General features: G+C 44.8%; 1 protein-coding gene and 1 long non-coding RNA gene across 4 annotated transcripts in view; both read left to right on the top strand.

Moving 5' to 3' along the window:
• The window catches only part of lrrc31 (leucine rich repeat containing 31), a 38,679-nt gene extending 34,542 nt beyond the window's left edge, over positions 1-4,137 (top strand). For both annotated transcript variants that reach the window (XM_039616999.1, XM_039617000.1), the window contains exons 3-7: positions 1,044-1,187; positions 1,926-2,108; positions 2,220-2,387; positions 2,466-2,894; positions 3,168-4,137. In XM_039616999.1, the coding sequence (XP_039472933.1) occupies positions 1,044-1,187; positions 1,926-2,108; positions 2,220-2,387; positions 2,466-2,716 (746 nt within the window). In that variant the 3' untranslated portion in view covers positions 2,717-2,894; positions 3,168-4,137. The remainder of the gene's footprint in view (positions 1-1,043; positions 1,188-1,925; positions 2,109-2,219; positions 2,388-2,465; positions 2,895-3,167) is intronic.
• A 10,049-nt stretch (positions 4,138-14,186) lies between these two features.
• Positions 14,187-20,636, top strand: LOC120441697. Of its 2 annotated transcripts, XR_005614205.1 has the most exons (5): positions 14,187-14,480; positions 19,586-19,667; positions 20,087-20,210; positions 20,306-20,427; positions 20,586-20,636. It is a non-coding gene; the product is annotated as an uncharacterized LOC120441697 (long non-coding RNA). The 2 variants fall into 2 exon arrangements; XR_005614204.1 differs by lacking the exon at positions 14,187-14,480 and having other exon boundaries at positions 19,443-19,667.
• The last annotated feature ends 1,031 nt before the right edge of the window (positions 20,637-21,667 follow it).

Here is a 21,667-nt window from a genome sequence, read left to right as displayed (position 1 = left end):
TGTTGTCTTTCCTAAAGTCACGAAGCTCTTTCGGGATATTCAGGAGGCTGGGCTCGTCTGTATCCGTGCCCTCTGTGGCTAACCTTAGCTCGGGAGAGTAGCTCCTATCCACGTGGCTTTTCTCTGTCTCCTCTTCTGTCTGAGCTGTGCCTCTCAAACTTCTTGTGACTTCCCCCATTTCCATATTTAAAAGCAATCTCACCTATTATCAGAAAGATTACCGTATCTTATTATAAGAGAAATGACTCCCACTTCCTGGTGTTTGGAGTCTCTACAGTAAGCAAATGTGGGAAAGGGTGTGGGTGATTCTGGGATTGATGCAGGAGGGCGACAGAAATAAAAAATAAAATATTACATTTTTGCTGTTATTGACTTTGCTTTACAATATCAAACACTGAGCCAGATGCACAATAGTCATGTACATCACACGTAAACACATTAATGTAAATAACAATTTTAATGACTTTAGAAACCAGAAGCCTGATTGTTTGTGTTTTACATTGAGACAAAGTTTACACAGAAGGACTATATAGGGTCTTTTTTAAAGTGACTTTCAGGGATTTAGGATCTCTGAAGAAAAACTATCAATTTTTATTACTTAGAGATTTTTCAACATCTAACAAGGACAGACGAGGACAAAGTTATATTGTCCTGATTTTTGCATAACTTTAAGAATTTGAATATGAAGAGAAGAAAAGATCCATGAACGTAATGATTCAAAGGGTTCAAATATCTTTGAATTTATGTGCTTCAATATATTTTTCGGACTGAGGAAAACAGAAAAAAGGTTAAGTATTCTGAAGAGCGTAAGATTATGAAAAAACTACAGATATGAAATATCCAGATTTTAGAGGCCCAGAGAGGTGAAGAGGAAAGCAGCAAACAGAGAAAGCTTTGTAAAGTAGCTTTATTTTTTTTTTAAAAAGGTGAGTAAAATCAGAGGTTCAGAAACAAAATACAGAGCTCAAGAAAATAGAGTTTACTGTGGAAAATCAGGTTACAATGACATGCTGAGGCCTGTGGGTGTGTATTGTGTGTTTCAGGCTTTGCAGCGTCAGCAGAGAGCGAGCGGGACGTCGGCTGGGGTCGAGTGTGTGTTTTCCTGAAGAGACTCGGGAAGAAAGGCGACAGCAGGAGCCTCAGTTTGGCTCACTGTGATCTGACGGCTACAGACCTGCTGGAGCTTGGTACAAAAACACACATACCTGTCACACAAGAAAGACATGGTATCTGTCAGATAACTGCACTAAAAATACTCCCAAAGGCACAAACACAACGGAGCCAGCAGACAGCTAGTTGATGCAGCTTCATTTCAAGAGGCGGAGCATCTAAAATTAAATCTGAATAAAGTAATGTGACTTCATTGTAAGGTGTCAGCTGGCAGAAAGGCAGACAGATGTTTTTCTTGCCGTTTCTTCTCAGCAACGTTGCTGCAGTTCCTCCCCCAGGTGGAAGAGATGGACATCTCCTGGAACGAGTTGATTGGTGGATTGGTTCATCCACTGTGCATAAGCCCTCAGTTTGACAGCTTTGATCATTCATTTTGATTTACTGGCTCACAGAGAAATTTCAAACTAACTCACAGAAAAAAATTCTGTCTTGAGAGGATAGATTTAGCTAATTTATCTGAACTCTGTTTACTTTATGAGGTAACGATGACCATATAAGGAATATCCTCTCTCTGTGAGATGATAAAGACTCAAGGGTAAAAAGATGGGCTGAAGATTAGTTTACCTACACCGACCTCATTATTAGTTAGATATATATTATAGTTATATTATAGAAGAGAACATAAGAAGCAGCAGTTTGGATCCATTTTAACAGTGCTGTCAGTTGATGTTTTATTATTTTCTTGTCTGTTTTTTTGCTGTCTCTTCATTGATACATTTGTATGGATGAGGTTTTCCTGTTCATAAATCTCTCAGGAGGAATGGTGGCTGCTCTGCCCAGACTCTGTGTGCTGGACGTCTCTTGTAATGCTCAGCTCATACAGGAAGTGGACACTGGTGGCTTCAGGGAATTGGTCAGCTCTCTCTCTCACGCCACCTCCCTCACCACGCTTCGACTGCAGGCCTGCGGTCTAACGCCTGACAGCCTTGATGCTCTCGGTACAAAGATCTCTGGATTTTCCCTTTTTATTGCTACTTTTGTTTTATGTCCTTTAGGAGTCTCGGAGGGGTAAATTAAAAAAAACCCCCACACCTCTGGTTGTCCTGCAGGTGGTTCACTCCGTTGCCTCCCCTCTGTGGGAGAGCTGGACCTGTCCTGTAACAAACTTCTAGCTGGTGGACTGAGCCGCCTCACCTTTCACCTGGCTCACGTCACACACCTGGAGAGACTCGACCTCCACCTGTGTTGCCTCACGCGAGATGATCTAGAGGCTCTGAGTGAGTTGCTACGAATCTCACCTGCCGGACACTAATCGCATGCACGCTGCAGCAGTCATGTGACTCGTTGTTTTCCAGTCCAGGTGCTGCCCTCTCTCACTGCACTGACGGAGCTTGATGTGTCATCCAATAAGGAAGTGGGAGGCGTGGTCCACCCGCTGGTCTCCGCCCTCCCTGTGACACAAATGAGGCGGCTGCCATTCAACAGCTGCTACCTGAGCAACGAGTCCTGGGTAACACACACACACACACACTTGTTTAGTTGTAGAAGTTTTCCTTCAAGTCATTCTCCCCGAATACCTCTTCCACCCTCTAGCCTGAAATGGTGAAAACTTTGTGTTTATGCATCAGCCCTGGCGGTGCCCTATCTGCGCACGGTGGATATTTCCTGGTGTAAAGTGGTTGGCGGTCACTTGGCGCTCCTGCTGGATGCTCTGCAGCCATCAGTCGTCAGCGAGCTCCGTCTTTGCAGCTGCGAGCTCACCACTGATGACATGCAACATCTGGGTAACTAACACACAATGACATTATACTTTTTCTTTTTTGGTCTGTAGTGGATCATTAGGCTACATAAATGTATATTAAGACAAGTAAAGCCTGAAGGAAATTCATATTTCTTTCATTTATTTTATGCTGCCAGCATCTGTAGCTGTCGTATAAAACAAAACAATGAAACTATTGGGTGTTATTTTTGTCTCCATCAGAAACATTGTGAACAAAACAGTAAAGTGAACAGGCTTAAAGTGATCAGTTATCAATGGGTCCTCTTCCTCTGTGCAGCTGCCGTGTGCAGACGGGGCTGTCTCTCCTCACTCCGTGCACTGGATCTGTCCTACAACAGCTTGGTCGGAGACAACGGTTGGTGCAGTCTGTTTGCAGCAGGAGGTCTGGGCTCTCTGGAAGACGTGGATGTCAGTTTGCGACCTTCAACCTCTGCTCCGTGCTCAGCCTGGCTGCCCGCTCTGCTCCGAGCTCTGCCTCAAATGCCAGCGCTGGCTCGACTGGCCATGCAGAGGTGGACAGCTGACTGTCAGGAGAGAGAGCAGCTGAGGTACTGTCTAAAGAAGAGGAGCGTCCTGCTGGAATGGGATCCAGATTTACAAGACACATCATCAGCATGTAAAGGGAACAGTCAGGAGAGCCTAGAAGAGAGTCAGCCTGAGGAGTAGCGAGCAGAAAGCCTGAGTTATCGGATCTCAAATTAAAAATCATCACAGAGAGATTTCAAAAGAGCACTAGGGAAGAAAAACGCAATCAGGTCTGAAAAACCTTCTGATTACAAGTAAATTTGTCCAAACATTTGTACACTGTGACCAGCTGGTCCTCTGGAACTGACCTTGAGCTTTAAAATGTTGAATTCTTTGTTAGGTGTTTACAGTATCGTTTAATACTCTTCTTTTATTCTTGAGCATGTTTGGAGTCTTTATTCCGCAGGGTTTATCCCTGTGTCTGTTTCCCTCTTTAGTTTGATATTCACACCGGATATGTCCCATTTTATTTTGGCGGTCAACTGTCAGAAACATTTCATGTTTAGTTTTACGTCCCTCTCCTCTCTCATTGATCATCTGCACCTGTTTTGTTGGCTTTCTGTGTTTAAATGGTGGTGTCTTCTGTTTATGAAGGACAGTGGAATTAATTTGCTTTTTAATCTCATGAACTTTATCATTCTGCACTTGGCTCCTCATTTCATGGACTTTGTAATTCTGCAGTCAGACAACAGCCTAAATAAAGATTCACCTTTGTTACATCTCCCACTCGTTTTCAATTGTGCAAAAACTGCGTTCAGCCATTACAAAAATACTTAAAAGACTTTGTTGTTACAATTTTTCAACAATTCATGATGAACATTCATGCCACAACAACTCAGCTGACAGACGGGTTTAATGCTTTTCGTTGCAGTTTGATTACAATCGGGACATCGGAACAGAATCAGAGATACTGATTAGATACAATGTAGCTTGCTTCAACACAATGCTCAGGGTCTGGAACCAGTTTCCCAGATAGGGTCTGTGCAGCGGGGAGTGGTTTGTGGCGCAGCTGCAGGGGAGGCTGACAGACTGCAGCTCCATCAGTTCATCACGCCTCCCCTGCATAAGACGTGTCGGGACCTGAGGTTGTTGTTGTGTGTGGGGTTGCAGCTGAAAAGCAACCGAGTATTGTGCGAACGAGCAACCGAATAAAGAACTGATAGAAAGAGTGAACTATGTGGTCGTGTAGGGGATTCGCTAGTCACAGTCTGAGACTTTCCACACTCGCCACAGCTGTGTGGTTTATCTCTGTTTACGGGAGCTGAGTGACTTCCGATGGTGTCATCAGAGCACCGAGGTATCAGCTGGGTTACACCCCTTTGCTCCTGTAGTGACAAAAGCCGTGAGTTACGGAACAATAGGAACCTAAAATTGATTTATTATAACATGGGAACATGCATGCAATATAGTATAAATAATAAAAACAAAGCTTATACAATTTTAAAAAGTTTGAAAGTCAGTATTTGGTATGACTGCTTTTAATATACTTCTGCTTAAAAGACTAGCACTGACACTTAAAATACATTCTGTGTTAGGAAAAGGTTTTGGTTTTAACATTACAATGTAAGATTTGATATACATGCACCTCTAGTGGAAGGAACAGTTTAAATACACTTTCAAAGATGCTTTTTTTTAAATCCTTTTTAAAGAACTCATTTTATTCATGGCTCATTGAGATGTTTTTCTGCTTCTTTGTCAGACTCATCTCTGACTGCCAATCACCTGTGACACCAAACACCTTTATTTTTCCATTATTACTGATAATAACCAATATAAGTAAGTGATTCGTGTTGATTCAATGGTTTGTTTGTTGTTCAATGGTAGTCGTGAGGACTAAAAAAGTGTGGAGCAACGAGGCTGTGGAGGTATGTCTGTGAAGGTTCTCAGTCATCCAGGTCATCGTAGTCAAAGGAGTTTGCAAAGAAAAGCGTCTGGACTTCTTTAAGTTGCTTGAAGACGTTTCACCTCTCATCCGAGAAGCTTCTTCAGTTCTAAGGTCAAATGGCCGAGAGTCCCAGATTTAAACCCAGTGGGAGTATCCCCCCAAAGAGGGACAAAGGACCCCCTGGTGATCCTCTAATCACATGCGCCAAGGTGTGAAAGCGGGTGTGGGACCTAATCAGCCAGGGTTTCGGGTGAGCTCATTGTGAAACCTGGCCCCACCTTGTCATGTGAATTCCTGAGGTCAGATGGCCCAGGATGTGAGTGGGCGTTAAGGACATCCCAGTGTACTTCAGACCCAGCAACACACTCAGACACAAACTGGTTCACCCGAAAGACAAAACTCCAAAACACAGACTTAACAACGTGGTGTATGCGGTACAGTGCAGCGAGGAATGCCCAGACCTCTACATTGGAGAGACCAAACAGCCACTTCACAAGCGCATGTCACAACATAGAAGAGCCACCTCCACGGGACAAGACTCAGCAGTCCATCTGCATCTTAAGGATAAAGGTCACTCTTTCGAGGATGCCAATGTTCACATATTGGACAGAGAGGACAGATGGTTTGAAAGAGGAGTGAAAGAAGCCATCTATGTCCACTGTGAGCGACCATCTTTGAACAGAGGCGGTGGTTTATGACACCAACTGTCTGCCATCTATAATCCAGTTTTGAGTTCCCTCCCCAGACGCCTTAACGCCCACTCACATCCTGGGCCATCTGACCTCAGGAATTCACATGACAAGGTGGGGCCAGGTTTCACAATGAGCTCACCCGAAACCCTGGCTGATTAGGTCCCACACCCGCTTTCACACCTTGGCGCATGTGATTAGAGGATCACCAGGGGGTCCTTTGTCCCTCCTTGGGGGGATACTCCCACTGGGTTTAAATCTGGGACTCTCGGCCATTTGACCTTAGAACTGAAGAAGCTTCTCAGATGAGAGGTGAAACGTCTTCAAGCAACTTAAAGAAGTCCAGACGCTTTTCTTTGCAAACTCCTTTGACGAGGCTGTGGAGGAGCTTCGCACATGTTTGGAGTCTACAGACTGGGACACAATGAAGGCTGCTTCTAACAGCTTGGATGAGTTTACGGACACTGTCACCTCCTATATCCACTTCTGTGAGGACAGCATTGTGCCATCACGCACCAGGGTGAGTTATAACAATGACAAACCCTGGTTTACTCCTAAACTCAAAAAGCTGTGGCTGGAAAAGAGAAAGGCGTTCAGAAGCGGAGACAGGGACTGCTACAGAGAGGCGAAGTTGTCATGGTCCCCGTGCCTGCTCGGCTGGCCCTGTGTGGCTACATGTGTTGTTTTTGTCTCTCTCCTCTCTCTCTCTCCTCCAGTGGCGGTCCTAGCCTGTTTGGCGCCCCCTGGTGAACACTCCCTCTGGCCCCCCCCCACACACACACACACACAAAACATGTTAAGGATTGTACATTAACATAAAACTGTTGTCCACACACACATATGAAGAGAGAGAGAGAGTATGCATAGTATGCAAACAGCTACCAAACAGCCATCATAATTCGTCATACAATGAGAACAGGACAAATCAACAATTGACAATGACTAATTAATATTAAAATCTGTAACATAATGTATTGTTTGGAGTTTAGTCTGTTACTGTTACTATTTTTACCATTTCTTCTTGGGGCAACTGTAACCCACATTATTTCCTTTAGGGATTAATAAAGTATTCTGATTCTGATTGTTTCAGGATGACCTGCCATTATCCAATGACACATCTGTTTACCTGTATCATTTGTTTGTTTCTTCTCCTCTTCTTTCTCTTTTTCTAAACTGAGCACCTGATGGCTTTGAACTTTTCTTGTCCATCTTCCAGTGGTTTTAATTTTGCACTCCAGTATGAACACCCATCCCTCAACCAGAGGATCACCACAACATAACCTAACAGACCTACACCTTAGTTCACAGATTAACTTTGTCTAGGGTGTATTTCTGGGATTTCACACAACCCAGGATTCAAATCATGAATACATAATGGGCTTGGATTTACAACATTATGAATGAAATGTGCTCTATTTGGAAGCAGCAGGTCTCCCTCCCCTTTCGATGGGTTATGTGTGAGACTTTAAATCATCAAACTGTAAATTATAAATTTTAAATTGTTATTGATCCCTTTACCCCGAGTCCTAAAGTGTATATTTATTTTCTTACTCTACTATATTTATTGTTCGTTTACTTGCACTGCTGTAACTGGAGCCTCGTCGTCTCGTCTCTCTATATACTGGACTGTATGTAGCGGAGATGACAATAAAGTTCACTTTGACTTCAGCAGCGCAGCAGGCTTCGAGGGCTCTCGCGCTCACTTTTCGTGTATAGAATTTCGAAAAAACATCGGTGCAAATTATAAGTCTGTATCATAATGTCGGTGTTTTCGTGTTTGTTGTTTTGTTTTTATTTTGTTTTATTTTGCGAGTTGGTTATTAGATGCTGCTCCAGCCAGCCAGTGAATCCCCGCCGCCCGCCCTCTCCTCCCTGTGCCGCAAGCAGCAGGCGCACCTCATAAACGGAGGCGCCCTTACTCCCAGCAAATGGGCGATAGAAAACCGATCGGTACCTATGACATTCCCAATATGCGCTGGCTGCCGTCGGGCAGCGTGAGTACGATTTTTTTTTTTTTTTTTGCCGATGCCCGTGATGCCGCCCCCCATCACGATGCCGCCCCGGGCAACCGCCCGTGTCGCCCGTATCTAAAACCGCTACTGTTCTCCTCTCTCTCTCTACTCGCTGCCTGGGCAGAGCTCATAGTGGGCTCCCGCTCCTGGCCTTCACCACCTGTAGGCAATCTCCTGTGGCTCCTCACCTTGTTTGCTCTCGCTACTTAAGGCAGTGACTGAGAGCACCTCGCCGCTGGACTATTGAGTAACGCTCATCAGTGCTACTTTAGCCTCAGCCAGTTTTTGAGCTCTCTTCGTGAAAGTTTTCCGTGTTAACTCTTGTTCTCTGTATACAGATTTCTCGTGCTTGGTTTGGAAATCTGGACACCTAAGCCTGTTCGTGAGTGCCGTAGTGAGAGTGGCGTGTGTGAGGAAAGGACCTTTCCAAGCGCACCGCTCTGCCCGAGTGGGGCGGAGTAAGAGAGGACACTTTTCCCGATTCTTCCCTGTACCCCTGGGAACCCTGGCCCCCTTCTCCTTCACCAGTGTATAGTGCACCAGGAGTGTGTAAATAAAACCAGTTTTCTGTGATTTCAGTCTGCGCCGAGTCCTCCCTGCTTCCTCGTGACACAAGTACAGGTTCACTAAAGAAGTGCACATTGCTAAACATCAGCACTCTGAGAAGATGCAGCAGCAGATCTCAGAGAATGACTCGGCCTCTGTGTGGAAAAGTTTTAGGAATATCACCAACTACAAGCCTAAAACCCCCCACTCCACTGATGACTTGCTCTTGGCCAACACCCTTAACGACTTTTACTGCCGTTTTGACGAGCCATCAAGCAGCCTTCACACCCCCAACAATAGAGACACTTTGGACACTCTTTCCCCCACCTCTCCCCCCTCCATAGAGCCATCACCACCATCAAACACTTCACCTACAACACCTCCCTCCACACCCCACACCAAGGAGGATTTCACACCACCATCTCCCACCACAACTCTTCATATTCATGAAGCAGATGTGAGGAAGCAGTTTAAGAGTCTGAATGCTCGAAAAGCTCCTGGCCCAGACGGTGTGTCTCCTGCCACCCTCAGACACTGTGCAAACGAGCTGGCCCCAGTGTTTTCTGGCATTTTCAACTCCTCACTGCAGGCATGTCATGTGCCTGTCTGCTTCAAGTCCTCCACCATAATCCCTGTCCCCAAGAAACAAAGTATCACAACTCGAGCCAACCGGAAGCCATGGCTAACAGGAGATGTCCACAGGCTGCTGAAGGCCAGAGACAAGGCCTTCAGAGCTGGGGATGAAATAGGCCTGAGAACAGCGAGAGCCAACCTGTCCCGTGGCATCAGGAAAGCGAAACAGGACTACACACACAAGATAACCTCCCACTTCAAGGATAGCAAGGACGCACGAAGCCTATGGCAAGGCATCCAGGCTATTACAGACTACAAGCCTGCAGCGCGTAGCTGTGAGAGCGACACCACTCTGCTCAACAACCTGAACAGCTTCTTTGCACGATTTGAAGCACAGAACAACACACGCCCACAGAAAACACCACCACCTCCACACGACCAGCCTCTGTGCCTGTCTGCTGCCAGCGTGAAGAGGACACTCATCACCATCAACGCCCGGAAAGCAGCGGGTCCAGATAACATCCCTGGTAGTGTGCTGAAAGACTGCGCAGAGGAGCTGAAGGATGTCTTCACAGACATCTTTAACATCTCCCTGAGGCAAGCCACTGTCCCATCATGCTTCAAGACTGCCACCATCATACCTGTGCCAAAGAAACCATCCCCAGCCTGTTTCAACGACTACCGCCCGTGGCACTGACACCCATTATCATGAAGTGCTTTGAACGACTAGTCATGTCACACATCAAATCCACCCTGCCTCCCACCCTGGACCCACACCAGTTTGCATACAGAGCGAAACGATCCACAGAAGATGCAATCTGCTCTGCCCTCCACCCAGCCCTAACTCACCTGGACAAGAAAGACTCATATGTGAGAATGCTATTCATAGACTTCAGCTCAGCATTCAACACCATAATACCACAACAACTCATCTGTAAACTGGACAGACTGGGCCTCAGCACCTCCCTCTGCAACTGGCTGCTGGATTTCCTCAGCCAGAGGCCTCAAGCGGTGCGTGTGGGCAACAAGGTCTCAAACAGCATCACCCTGAGCACGGGGCTCCACAAGGCTGTGTGCTCAGTCCTCTGCTCTTCACCCTGCTGACACATGACTGCACACCAACCTACAGCTCCAACCACCTTGTGAAGTTTGCGGACGACATTGGCGCTGGTGGGGCTCATCACCAAGGGCGATGAGACCCACTACAGGAAAGAGGTTGAGCTCCTGACCACGTGGTGCAGAGACAACAACCTCCTGCTAAATGTTAGCAAGACCAAGGAGGTTATTGTCAACTTCCAGAGAGACCACACCTGTCACCCCCATTGACCATCGACGGCGCTGCGGTGGAGAGGGTGAGCAGCACCAAGTTCCTGGGGTGCACATCAGTGAGGACCTCTCCTGGACCACCAACACAGCATCACTGGCCAAGAAAACACAACAGCGCCTCTACTTCCTGCGCAAACTCAAGCGGGCAAGTGCTCCACCACCCATCCTGACCACATTCTACAGAGGAACCATTGAAAGCATCCTTTCCAGCTGCATCACTGTGTGGGGCGGTAGCTGCACTGACTATAACAGAAAAGCTCTACAGCGCATTGTGAGAACAGCTGAGAGGATAGTTGGTGTACCACTCCCTCCCTGCAAGACATCTACACCACCCGCCTTACCCGCCATAAAGCCATCACAATTGTCAACGATGCAACACACCCCGCACTGTCTGTTCAGCCTCCTGCCCTCCGGAAAAAGATACAGAAGTCTCCGCTCCCGCACTACCAGGCTCACCAACAGCTTCATCCACCAGGCTGTGAGACTGCTGAACTCTCTCCCTCCCGGCTCCCAGCCAGCAGAACCACCAGACTGGCAGGAGTATAGGAAGACAGACTGACCCCCCCCCCCCACACACACACACACACACACACACACACACACTCCACAACAAGGAAACACTCTCCACATTCCTGACTGGAAACGACTACCTCTGCATTACAATTGCACACACCTGCTGCTATATATTTTTAGTATTTTCTTTAGCACTATTTATATTATTTATATTACTATTACTGCTGCTACAGTCTTATGCTGCATTAAAACAAAAACACTTACACTTACCAACCACAACCTGGGACTACGTCAAGTAGACAAGTACACTACTTTCCAGGGCGCACTGTGGAACACTTTATTATATGTTATGTGTAGGTCCTGTCTTGTTACATCCTGTATGTACCTAAATGTTGTGCATCTGCACTTTATTGTTGTCTATGTCTACGCATGGGACAGTGTGAAACGCAATTTCAATTCCTTTGTATGGCAAGTACATCTGAAGAAATTGACAAATAAAACTGACTTTGACTTTGACTTTGACTAAATGACTACAGACCTGTGGCTCTGACATCTGTGGTCATGAAGTCATTTGAGCGCCTGGTTCTCTCCTACCTCAAGACCCTCACGGCCCCCCTCCTGCACCCCCTGCAGTTTGCATACAGAGCCAACAGGTCTGTAGACGATGCTATCAACATGGCTCTAAACTTCATCCTGCAGCATCTGGACTCCCCAGGAACCTACGCCAGGATCCTGTTTGTGGACTTCAACTCTGCCTTCAACACCATCCTTCCAGACCATCTCCAAGGCAAGCTTTCCCAGATGAATGTGCCTGATCCCATCTGCCGGTGGATCACTGACTTCCTGACAGGAAGCAGCATGTGAGGCTGGGAAAGAATGTCTCGGACTCCCGGACCATCAGCACCGGCTCCCCTCAGGGCTGTGTTCTTTCTCCTCTGCTCTTCTCCCTGTACACTAACTGCTGCACCTCCACCCACCAGTCTGTCAAGCTAATCAAGTTTGCAGATGACACCACCGTTATTGGACTCATCTTGGACAGGGATAAGTCTGCCTACAGGAGGGAGGTTGAACGTCTGGTGTCCTGGTGCAGCCACAACAATTTGGTGCTGAATGCACAGAAGACAGTGGAGATTATTGTGGACTTCAGGAAGCACACAGCCCCACTCCCCCCCATCATCCTGACTGACTCCCTCATCACCTCTGTGGACTCATTCCGCTTCCTGCGTACCACCATCACCCAGGGCCTGAAGTGGGAGCCCACCATCACCTCCGTCATAAAGAAAGCCCAGCAGAGGATGTACTTCCTGAGGCAGCTGAAGAAATTCAACCTGCCAACACGGACGATGATGCAATTCTACACCGCAATCATCGAGTCCATCCTCACCTCCTCCATCACCGTGTGGTACGCTGGAGCCACTATCAGGGACAAACAGAGACTGCAGCGTGTTGTGCGCTCTGCTGAGAAGGTGATTGGCCGCAAACTCCCATTTCTGCACGACCTGTACACCTGCAGGACACTGGGGCATGCAGCTCGGATCACAGCTGACCCTTCTCACCCTGGACACAGTCTGTTTGACCTGCTCCCCTCAGGCAGGAGGCTCCGGTCCATTCGCACCAGAACCTCTCGCCATAAGAACAGTTTCTTCCCCTCTGCTGTTGGACTCATGAACAATAACCATATGACTGTTCCCACCAATAACACATGACCCTACACTGTGTTCACTGCATCATTCCATGTCTGGCACTGATCACCACCTGCACTCATGTACATATCTATCCTCTTAGCACTTTTAATTCTTATGTCTATTTAAGCGTTGTATAACATTATGTTTGCACTAAGTACCGCAGAAATTTCCTAATGTTGTAAACCTGCTCAACATTTGGCAATAAAACTCTTTCTGATTCTGATTCTGGTTCGTCTGATATGTGGTTTTGTATTTGACTGATGTCATTTAACCGCAACGTACATTGGTCAAGTATGTTTAATAATAAACATACAACATACAATAAACAAAGAGGGATCACATTTAAATCTCACTGACTAGGAAGCACACAGTTTTTGTCATTTTATATTAACTTTACTCTGTCTCCTGATCCTTGGAGCACTCCTGGTTATCTGCTATGGTGGAGGTGGCCAATGTCTGGAGACAAATCGTTGTTCTGGGGAGCTGCTTTCCTCCAGTTACTTTACATCAGAATAGAAAGCATGAGAACGACCCTGATGGAAAACAGAAACAGCATCCAGGAAGTGAAATAAAGATTAAGCAGCCAAATTCTAGCTCTGGTTCGATGCTTACATTTGGAGGACTCTAGACCACAAACTGAGAGAAACTCTGTGAAGATGCAGAAACACATCAAGTTTTGCAAACAAGCATACTATTTTTATAGTTAACTAAACTTATAGTTTATTAGAGTTGAGTCCCTACTCACAGACAACTGAAACATTCACATTTGGAAAGCTGACTGAATACATTTTTGTTTGATTAAAGTTGTTCTTCTGTGTCTGAAAACACCCACTCCCACTTACTCAACCTGTGTTGTCGTCTGCTGCTGTGGCCTACAGTAGCAGAAGACAACACTGCAACTGTAACAAAACTGATTACAGCATTGTTTTTAAAACCTTTAGTGAATTCAACGTTCCTCAAGATTTTTCAAGCATCCACAGAAACTTTGATCGTGTGCTAAAAATGTTAGTAAAGCTGACATCCATCACAAACAACCCACATCATCCTCTGCATGAGTCTGTGAGTGTGCTGAGCAGATCCTCGTCAGAGACCAAAACACCCTCACTGCAGGAAGGAGCGCTTTCACAGATCATTGATCCCAACAGCAGTTAGACTCTATAACTCCTCAATCACGCTGTCATGAGTCACTGGACATTTACCTGGTGTGTAGGTATATGTGTATGTATATGTATACATGTGTTTATTTAGTGGTTTAGATGTGTGTGTGCGTGTACATGGCTATACTTATAGATACTTTTAGATATCTATTGCTTAAATAGTAATAGTAATGAAAGAATAGGTAAATTTATTTCTTGCATTTCCACGACACTCTATCCATAGTCACATACTGTGTATGCTACTGTTAATAGTAAAATAAAAAAAATGTGTTTAAATTGCATGAATTAATATTTATTAACGTCTCTTTGTGACGTCATACTATGATAATGACTGCCACAAACAGAGCGTCCTCCTGTAACCATGGTTACGGGGGTTTGTTGCAAGAAGTGTTGTGAATCTCGCTGAGACAGCAGACCACTGAGAGCCTCAGATTAACCAATCAGTCAGATCGCTGTCTCCACTTCTCTTCCGTTCCCTTTGTTTTTTAAGTACCCCATATATGTTAGCCATCACATTAGCTTGTTAGCCATCACATTAGCAAACTGCTTCGGAGCACAGCTGCCGGAGTCGCGGGTTTTGTTGAATCAGGCGTTGGCCCTGCTGGAGGAATGCTCTGCGATGATGGTGGAAAGCAGCCGCCATTCAACCCATTTGAGAGATTCAAAGAACTGGCTACAGGTATGATTGAAAGTTTGAGAACACCGACTTCAACGCCGGCGCTGAAGCTAAAACACTGTTGATGTGTCTGTGATTTATTAGCGAGGGGCTTCTCCATCAAACCGATACTGATTTGATGCAGTTGCAGCTTTCAAAGCCTTTTGTGTGCGCATGCGTGAGATCGCTCACTTGTGTGCACGTGCATGTAGGTGAACGCTCACGGCATGACGTCACACAGGTCAGTTCCTTTCTGCTTTGATCTTGCAGCACGTGACCTCCACCTGAGTCCATAAATAGGGGTGAAACAGCGGGCTTTATACCTGAATCTTGCAGTTTGCATTTTTAGTTGTGGTACGTTAAGTGTACAGACCGCGATCTTCCCTTTCTGAAAGCTTTCTGGAAACGGATTTCCAACGTAATTGTAGCGAAGCTAAGTCATTGACAATGTCTTTATCCAGTGTTAGAACCCCTACCCCCATTAATTCAGAGGCTATTTTACCTGCTATCAGCGGTGTTGTTTCGATAGGCTCTCTGGATTACAGTGGGGCTTGATAGAAAATGGGATCTGGGACTCCGATGTCCAAGTAGCACTGGCTGATATGATTACTGATGTCATACAGTCAGTTAGTGCAAGCACCATAAAAACTTTACTTTTAGGAGGTCAGGACCAATTAAATGATGCATCATTCCAGACATACCTTAGCATAGCCGTGACAAAAATAAGCCCCATATTGGGAACTCTCTCTCAACCAGCTTTGCTGCTGCTCTTAATGTCACCCATGAGGAGTGTGACAGCGCTGTGGAGCTGACACAGATGGTTGAGGAGGAGATCTCAAATAAAGTCAACTCGGGTTGGGTTCTAGTCCCAGAAAACCCTGATTCTATTTATGTCACCAGAAAATAACGAACATAAAAACCTCAGATGCATGGTTTCTCATGCTTTCTCATATCTGAAGAGATATAAAGGTAAGCTGAGCTGCCTGTGCATGAGGGGGGCTTTACCCAGCTCCTTTAGTTCAAGCGATGAGAGCCTTGAATCCAAGCTCTCTGAGATGGGAACAATTAAAGAAATAAGTATGGCTCTCATGAGGTGGAGTACAGACAGAGCAATAAGTAAAGATGACGAGGACTGTCACAGAGAACTGCAACCCATGGAGGAAAAAGAAAGTGATGAGTTTGCAGAAGCTGAGGACAAAGCTCAAAGTGATGTTGAAACAATCCTCAACAATCTGAATTATTTACATGATAAAGATGATGCAGATAAAACTGCAGCTGACATTGTAAATGTGTTAATTGCTAACATTCAGTATCCTGATGCAGAAGATATCACATTAAGTGAGAAGTGTAGCTCACCCAAGCCTGCTTTTGATGTGGACCTGGTGATCAAAAAGGTGAAAGACTTTTTTGCATCATGCGCCCTAATTATAAAACCAGATGAAGTAAAACAACACTTCTTCAGGTTTGCTAAAAGGAATTGAAAAAAATGAACAGTGAGCTGAAAGATCATTTGAAAAAAGCAAAGGATTTTTGACCTTTCAGAGACAACAGGCAAACTCCCCTGAGAGTGAGAGAGCTGACGCCAGGAAAAGCGAACACATGAATCCCTCAGAAGTTCCCACATTTAAAAGCTCTTCTCCACTCAACTTTAGTAAATTTATGCCACTTATGAATAGGCTGTTTAGTAAATTATTCTCGGCAGGACACCTTGACCTGACAAGTAAGGAAATCAAGATGTTTTCAATGGTGTTGACAGATAAAGTGTACGACCATGTCGAGTCAACATATTTAGCCCCCACGATGCAAATGGGTAAAAGTCTCTCAGAGTCTGACATCTCTAAGACTTCACAGCGTGACTGTAACGTACCCTCTGCTCCTGATGTGGTCTATGTGCTCGTAGAAGATTCAGTGGAAAGGTTCTTACAAAACCTTCTTTTCTGGTTGGAGAATGAAACTTTAACCCAAACTATTATAAATGACAAAATTTCTGGTGCCGTGGAAGATATAGTAAGAGTGCTGACCCCATCAAAGGAAGAAGTTATGATTGGACCAGATGCTGGTGAAACAAGTGACAGACTGTTTACATCACAGTCAAGTCCAGTTACTGATCTCACCAATCAACCAGTCTGTGTGAGTGCAGAACACCCGGACCTGGTTTCAAATACAAGCAATGATCAGGCATCAGTGTCTCACACTGAACCCACAGAAGGTCAAAGTCAGCCAGCAACCTCTGAAAACCCAGAGGAAGAACGGTCAGAAACATTAGTGTCACTTTATGCTAAGCTAATTGCCAATCAATTTAGCACTCTTTTAGCCACGAGAATCGCACAAAAGTTGCACAAAAATACCAGAAATCTTCTGGATCCAGGAAAATTAGACTTAGTTATCAACCATCTGACAGATTTGGTACTTTCTGAAGTGAGATGCACCGAATCCCTGGAAATTCTTAAAAATAACAGGGTTAAATTAGTCAAGGCCACAGCTGAAGGCCTTATCAAGGAGTTTGGATCTCCAGACAAGTTCTTCAATGTAATGATATCAGAAGATTCATCTTTTGACGACACTATTCTGAAGCACCTAGCAATGAATCTCGGTGATCAGGCATCAGTGTCTCACACTGAACCCACAGAAGGTCAAAGTCAGCCAGCAACCTCTGAAAACCCAGAGGAAGAACGGTCAGAAACATTAGTGTCACTTTATGCTAAGCTAATTGCCCATCAATTTAGCACTCTTTTAGCCACGAGAATCGCAGACAAATTGCACAAAAATGCCAGACATCTTCTGGATCCAGAAAAATTAGACTTAGCTATCAACCGTGTGACAGATTTGGTACTTTCTGAAGTGAGATGCACCAAATCCCTGGAAATTCTTAAAAATAACAGGGTTAAATTAGTCAAGGCCACAGCTGAAGGCCTTATCAAGGAGTTTGGATCTCCAGACAAGTTCTTCGATGTAATGATATCAGAAGATTCATCTTTCTACGACACTATTCTGAAGCACATAGCAAAGAATCTCGGTGTCTTCAGGAATCCTCCAAAGAAATCCAAACTCGCCAGGTTTTTTCAGCAGTGTTAAAAGCTTTTAAGAAGCCGTTCAGCTGCTGCTTTAAAGGCAGTACTGATGACTAAATTGTCATCTTGATTTTTTTCAAATACCTCTTTTAAAATCTTAAAGCAGTCTGGCCTCAGAGTTAACATCTGAGGTATATTTTATTTTAAAACTATTTCATTCGACTTTAGTTAGACTGAGAAATATTCTTCATTGTGTCTCCTCATTATCATTACCATCACCCCCACCGGCGCATGGCAGATGGTCGTCCCTTCTGAGCCTGGTTCTGCCGGAGGTTTCTGCCTGTTACAGGTAGTTTTTCCTCCCCACTGTCGCCAAGTGCTTGCTCATAAGGGATTATTAATTAATTGGGGTTTTCTTGCTGCTACTGTAGGGTCTCTATCTTACAGTATAAAGCAACTTGAGGAGACGCAGTTGTGATTTGATGCTATATTAAACATCTTAAATTCAACTGAATCTTAAAATGTAATATAGCATCACATCACCATCAAATCAACAACTGAAAAATAAAACAAAATAAAAATAAAAACCTAAATTAAAAACAGTTTCTGATTTGTCTTGTGCTTTCAAAATATATCGTGGCTCAAGAGTTGGGAGTTCGCCTTGTAATCGGAAGGTTGCCGGTTCGAGCCCCGGCTCAGACAGTCTCGGTCGTTGTGTCCTTGGGCAAGACACTTCACCCGTTGCCTACTGGTGGTGGTCAGAGGGCCCGGTGGCGCCAGTGTCCGGCAGCCTCGCCTCTGTCAGTGCGCCCAGGGTGGCTGTGGCTACAATGTAGCTGCCATCACCAGTGTGTGAATGTGTGTGTGAATGGGTGGATGACTGGGTGTGTAAAGCGCTTTGGGGTCCTTAGGGACTAGTAAAGCGCTATATAAATACAGGCCATTTACCATTTCAAAATATATTGTCAAATATGAAAAGCTGCATTTATATGCTCTGGTCATTAGTACTGGTATTTTAATGTAAGCAAACACAGGAGCATACACCGATGAGTAAGTACTACAGATGAAGATGCAAAGAAACCATGAAATAATTAATGAAATAGTGAAGTTTATGAATAAAATAAACAACTATTTTGTTTTACAAATCTTGTCAAACTTGTAAAACAGTCTGAGCTCTTCAGTCATCAATATCTCTCCTGAATACCTGACGCTTCTCTCTGAAGTGGATACGTTGCCTTTCTTGTGTAGAATCATCCGTCAACTCCGGCTTGGCGATCTGGTCTCTTGGCCGTCAGAGCGCGGTGTGCTAGTTCAGTTCAAGTAACTGGTCACTGGGAAAGCCCAGCATGTTTTTCAATAAATTATCCAAAAATGTCATCACGTCGCCCCCTTCTTTATCTTCACATATTCCATATATCTAAAGGTTATCTCTGCGCTCAGCCTTCCTGCTCAACCAGCCTCGCTTCTAGGCTGGCTTGACGTTCTGTTAATCTCTTAATTAAAGACGATGCCGCCTGTAGCAGCGTCTCAGTCTCGTCGAATCGCCCCTCTGCCTCTTCCATTCTAGCATCAACTCTTCTTAACCCTCGTCTAATATGTGCATATTGTTTGTTGTTGTCTTTCCTAAAGTCACGAAGCTCTTTCGGGATATTCAGGAGGCTGGGCTCGTCTGTATCCGTGCCCTCTGTGGCTAACCTTAGCTCGGGAGAGTAGCTCCTATCCACGTGGCTTTTCTCTGTCTCCTCTTCTGTCTGAGCTGTGCCTCTCAAACTTCTTGTGACTTCCCCCGTTTCCATATTTAAAAGCAATCTCACCTATTATCAGAAAGATTACCGTATCTTATTATAAGAGAAATGACTCCCACTTCCTGGTGTTTGGAGTCTCTACAGTAAGCAAATGTGGGAAAGGGTGTGGGTGATTCTGGGATTGATGCAGGAGGCGACAGAAATAAAAATAAAATATTACATTTTTGCTGTTATTGACTTTGCTTTACAATATCAAACACTGAGCCAGATGCACAATAGTCATGTACATCACACGTAAACACATTAATGTAAAAAACAAAGAGGTTAAGCCATCAAAGTGTGTGTAAAAGAAGTGTTTATGTCTGTCTTGCAGTTTCTGTTCCTGTCCGAGGTTTGCAGTGGAGAGCTCAGACCACACAGGACCCCGTCCTCTCCAAACCCTGCTCAGCTCTCTGGTACCAGCACACCCACGCACAACTGGCCACCTTAAAAAATTGTACAGTTTTGAGCTCGATAACCTGCAGGTGAAAAATCTGTAGATCAGTCATCGCTGCTCTGTGGTGTTAAGATGCTGAATACAAGGAGAATAAAAGTGGATTATAATCGATACCAAAACGGATCTTTATCCATGGAATCAGTAGCTTAAAATCAGGAATTTCAGGCTTCATTATCATGGTTAATTTAAGAAAATAAATAAAAATAGGCGTGACCATATTTGACGATTATGAGCTAATTCAAGGAAGTAGAAAACTGAATAATAATTATCCATAACTGTGGATGAACTGTCCGTTAGATGAACCGTAGTTTTTGTCCTTTGAGCGTGGCAGGTGGCTTCTTGATGGCTCACACCGTTCCCCTCTCTCACCTCCTGCAGGGGGCAGTGTCCAGCTCTCTCACCTGTCTGCAGCTGCATAAGAGGGCGGAGCGAGTGGCAGCTCTGCTGATAGAGAGAGGCGGTCTGCAGGAAGGAGACCATGTCGCTCTGGTGTACCCGCCAGGTGAGAGACGATGCAGATGTTAAATGTACTTTTCAGGTGACAGCACCTGGACACTGCAAGCATCGTTCACACCTGTGTGTCTCCTTCTTCTGCAGGTATAGACCTGATCGCAGCCTTTTACGGCTGCCTGTACGCCGGCTGCGTTCCCATCACAGTGCGACCGCCTCACCCTCAGAACATCTCCACCACCCTGCCCACTGTTAAGATGATTGTCGAGGTCAGACTCTTAATTTGTCTGTTAAACCGATGCGGTTTCTCTTTCAGTCAGACCTCCAGGGTTCAAGCTCTCGCTCCCAGCTAATTCCAGACTCGTATGACTCTGGCTGACTTCTGATCTTAATTTCTTCTTCTGTCTTTCTCTTTCTAATTGTGCAGGTGAGTCACTCGGCGTGTGTGATGACCACCGCCGTCATCTGTACGCTGCTGCGCCCAAAGAGGCCATGGCCACGGTGGACATCAGGAACTGGCCCCAGTCCTGGACACCGGTACAGCGTTTCATTCACAGGGAAATCACGCTCGCATTAAGAACGTTAATTTAACATAAATGCAGGTCGTGCACAGCCGCCTCACAATGCAGTCTGAGTAGTTCTGGTTGCAGATATAAACCTAAAGAATGCACATTAAATGAAATCCTCTGCTGTGATGAAACCTGCCTTTACAGCTCCATCACTCTGTGATTTATCCAAAAATAAAAACTTGCTGTAGCTGCAAGTCTGTGGAGTTCCCCACCACTGCTTTAGAGACTCGAAGCACCAGGAAGTGGGAATAATTTCTCCTATAATAAGGATTTTTAGGTCCCTGAAAACAAAAATGAGCAGATTTTATCCAGTTTGGTAACTTTTACATCACTAGAGAAGAAAATATAGCCACATTATTATAATTACTATGGTTATTTTTGTATTTTTGGAAAAGAGGTTGCCCAGTTTTGATACATTTGGAGGTTTGCAGCAGAGACAGAATCATGTTTTCTGCTTTATTTTAATGATATTTTAATGACTTCAGAAACCAGAAGCCTGATTGTTTGTTTACACAGAAGGACTATATCGGGTCTTTTTAAAGTTACTTTCAGGGATTTAGAATCTCGAAAAAAACCTATCAATTTTTATTACTTAGAGATTTTTCAGCATCTAACAAGGACAAAGTAAAATTGTCCTGATTTTTTTATGTAACTTTAAGAATTTGAATGTGAAGAGAAGAAAAGATCCATGAATGTAATGATTCAAAGGGTTCAAATATCTTTGAATTTATGTGCTTCAATATATTCGCATAGGGGTCTGCTGTTGTTGGCTCAGGCTGTGAAATCCAGCTCGACTCTGACTCACATCTACATCTGGGGAAACCACCTGGAGGAGCCCGTATGCCCATATCAGCATCAGCACCCTGCAGACACACAGGTTAGATGTGACTATAATGGCTTCATCAGATTTGGACTCTCAGAGAATAAAAACCGTTCAGAA

The sequence above is a fragment of the Oreochromis aureus genome, linkage group 9 (assembly GCF_013358895.1).
Source record: "Oreochromis aureus strain Israel breed Guangdong linkage group 9, ZZ_aureus, whole genome shotgun sequence".
Classification (NCBI taxonomy): Eukaryota; Metazoa; Chordata; class Actinopteri; order Cichliformes; family Cichlidae; genus Oreochromis; species Oreochromis aureus.
Note: the sequence above shows the minus strand (reverse complement) of the source record. Positions and strands in the feature narration are given on the sequence as shown.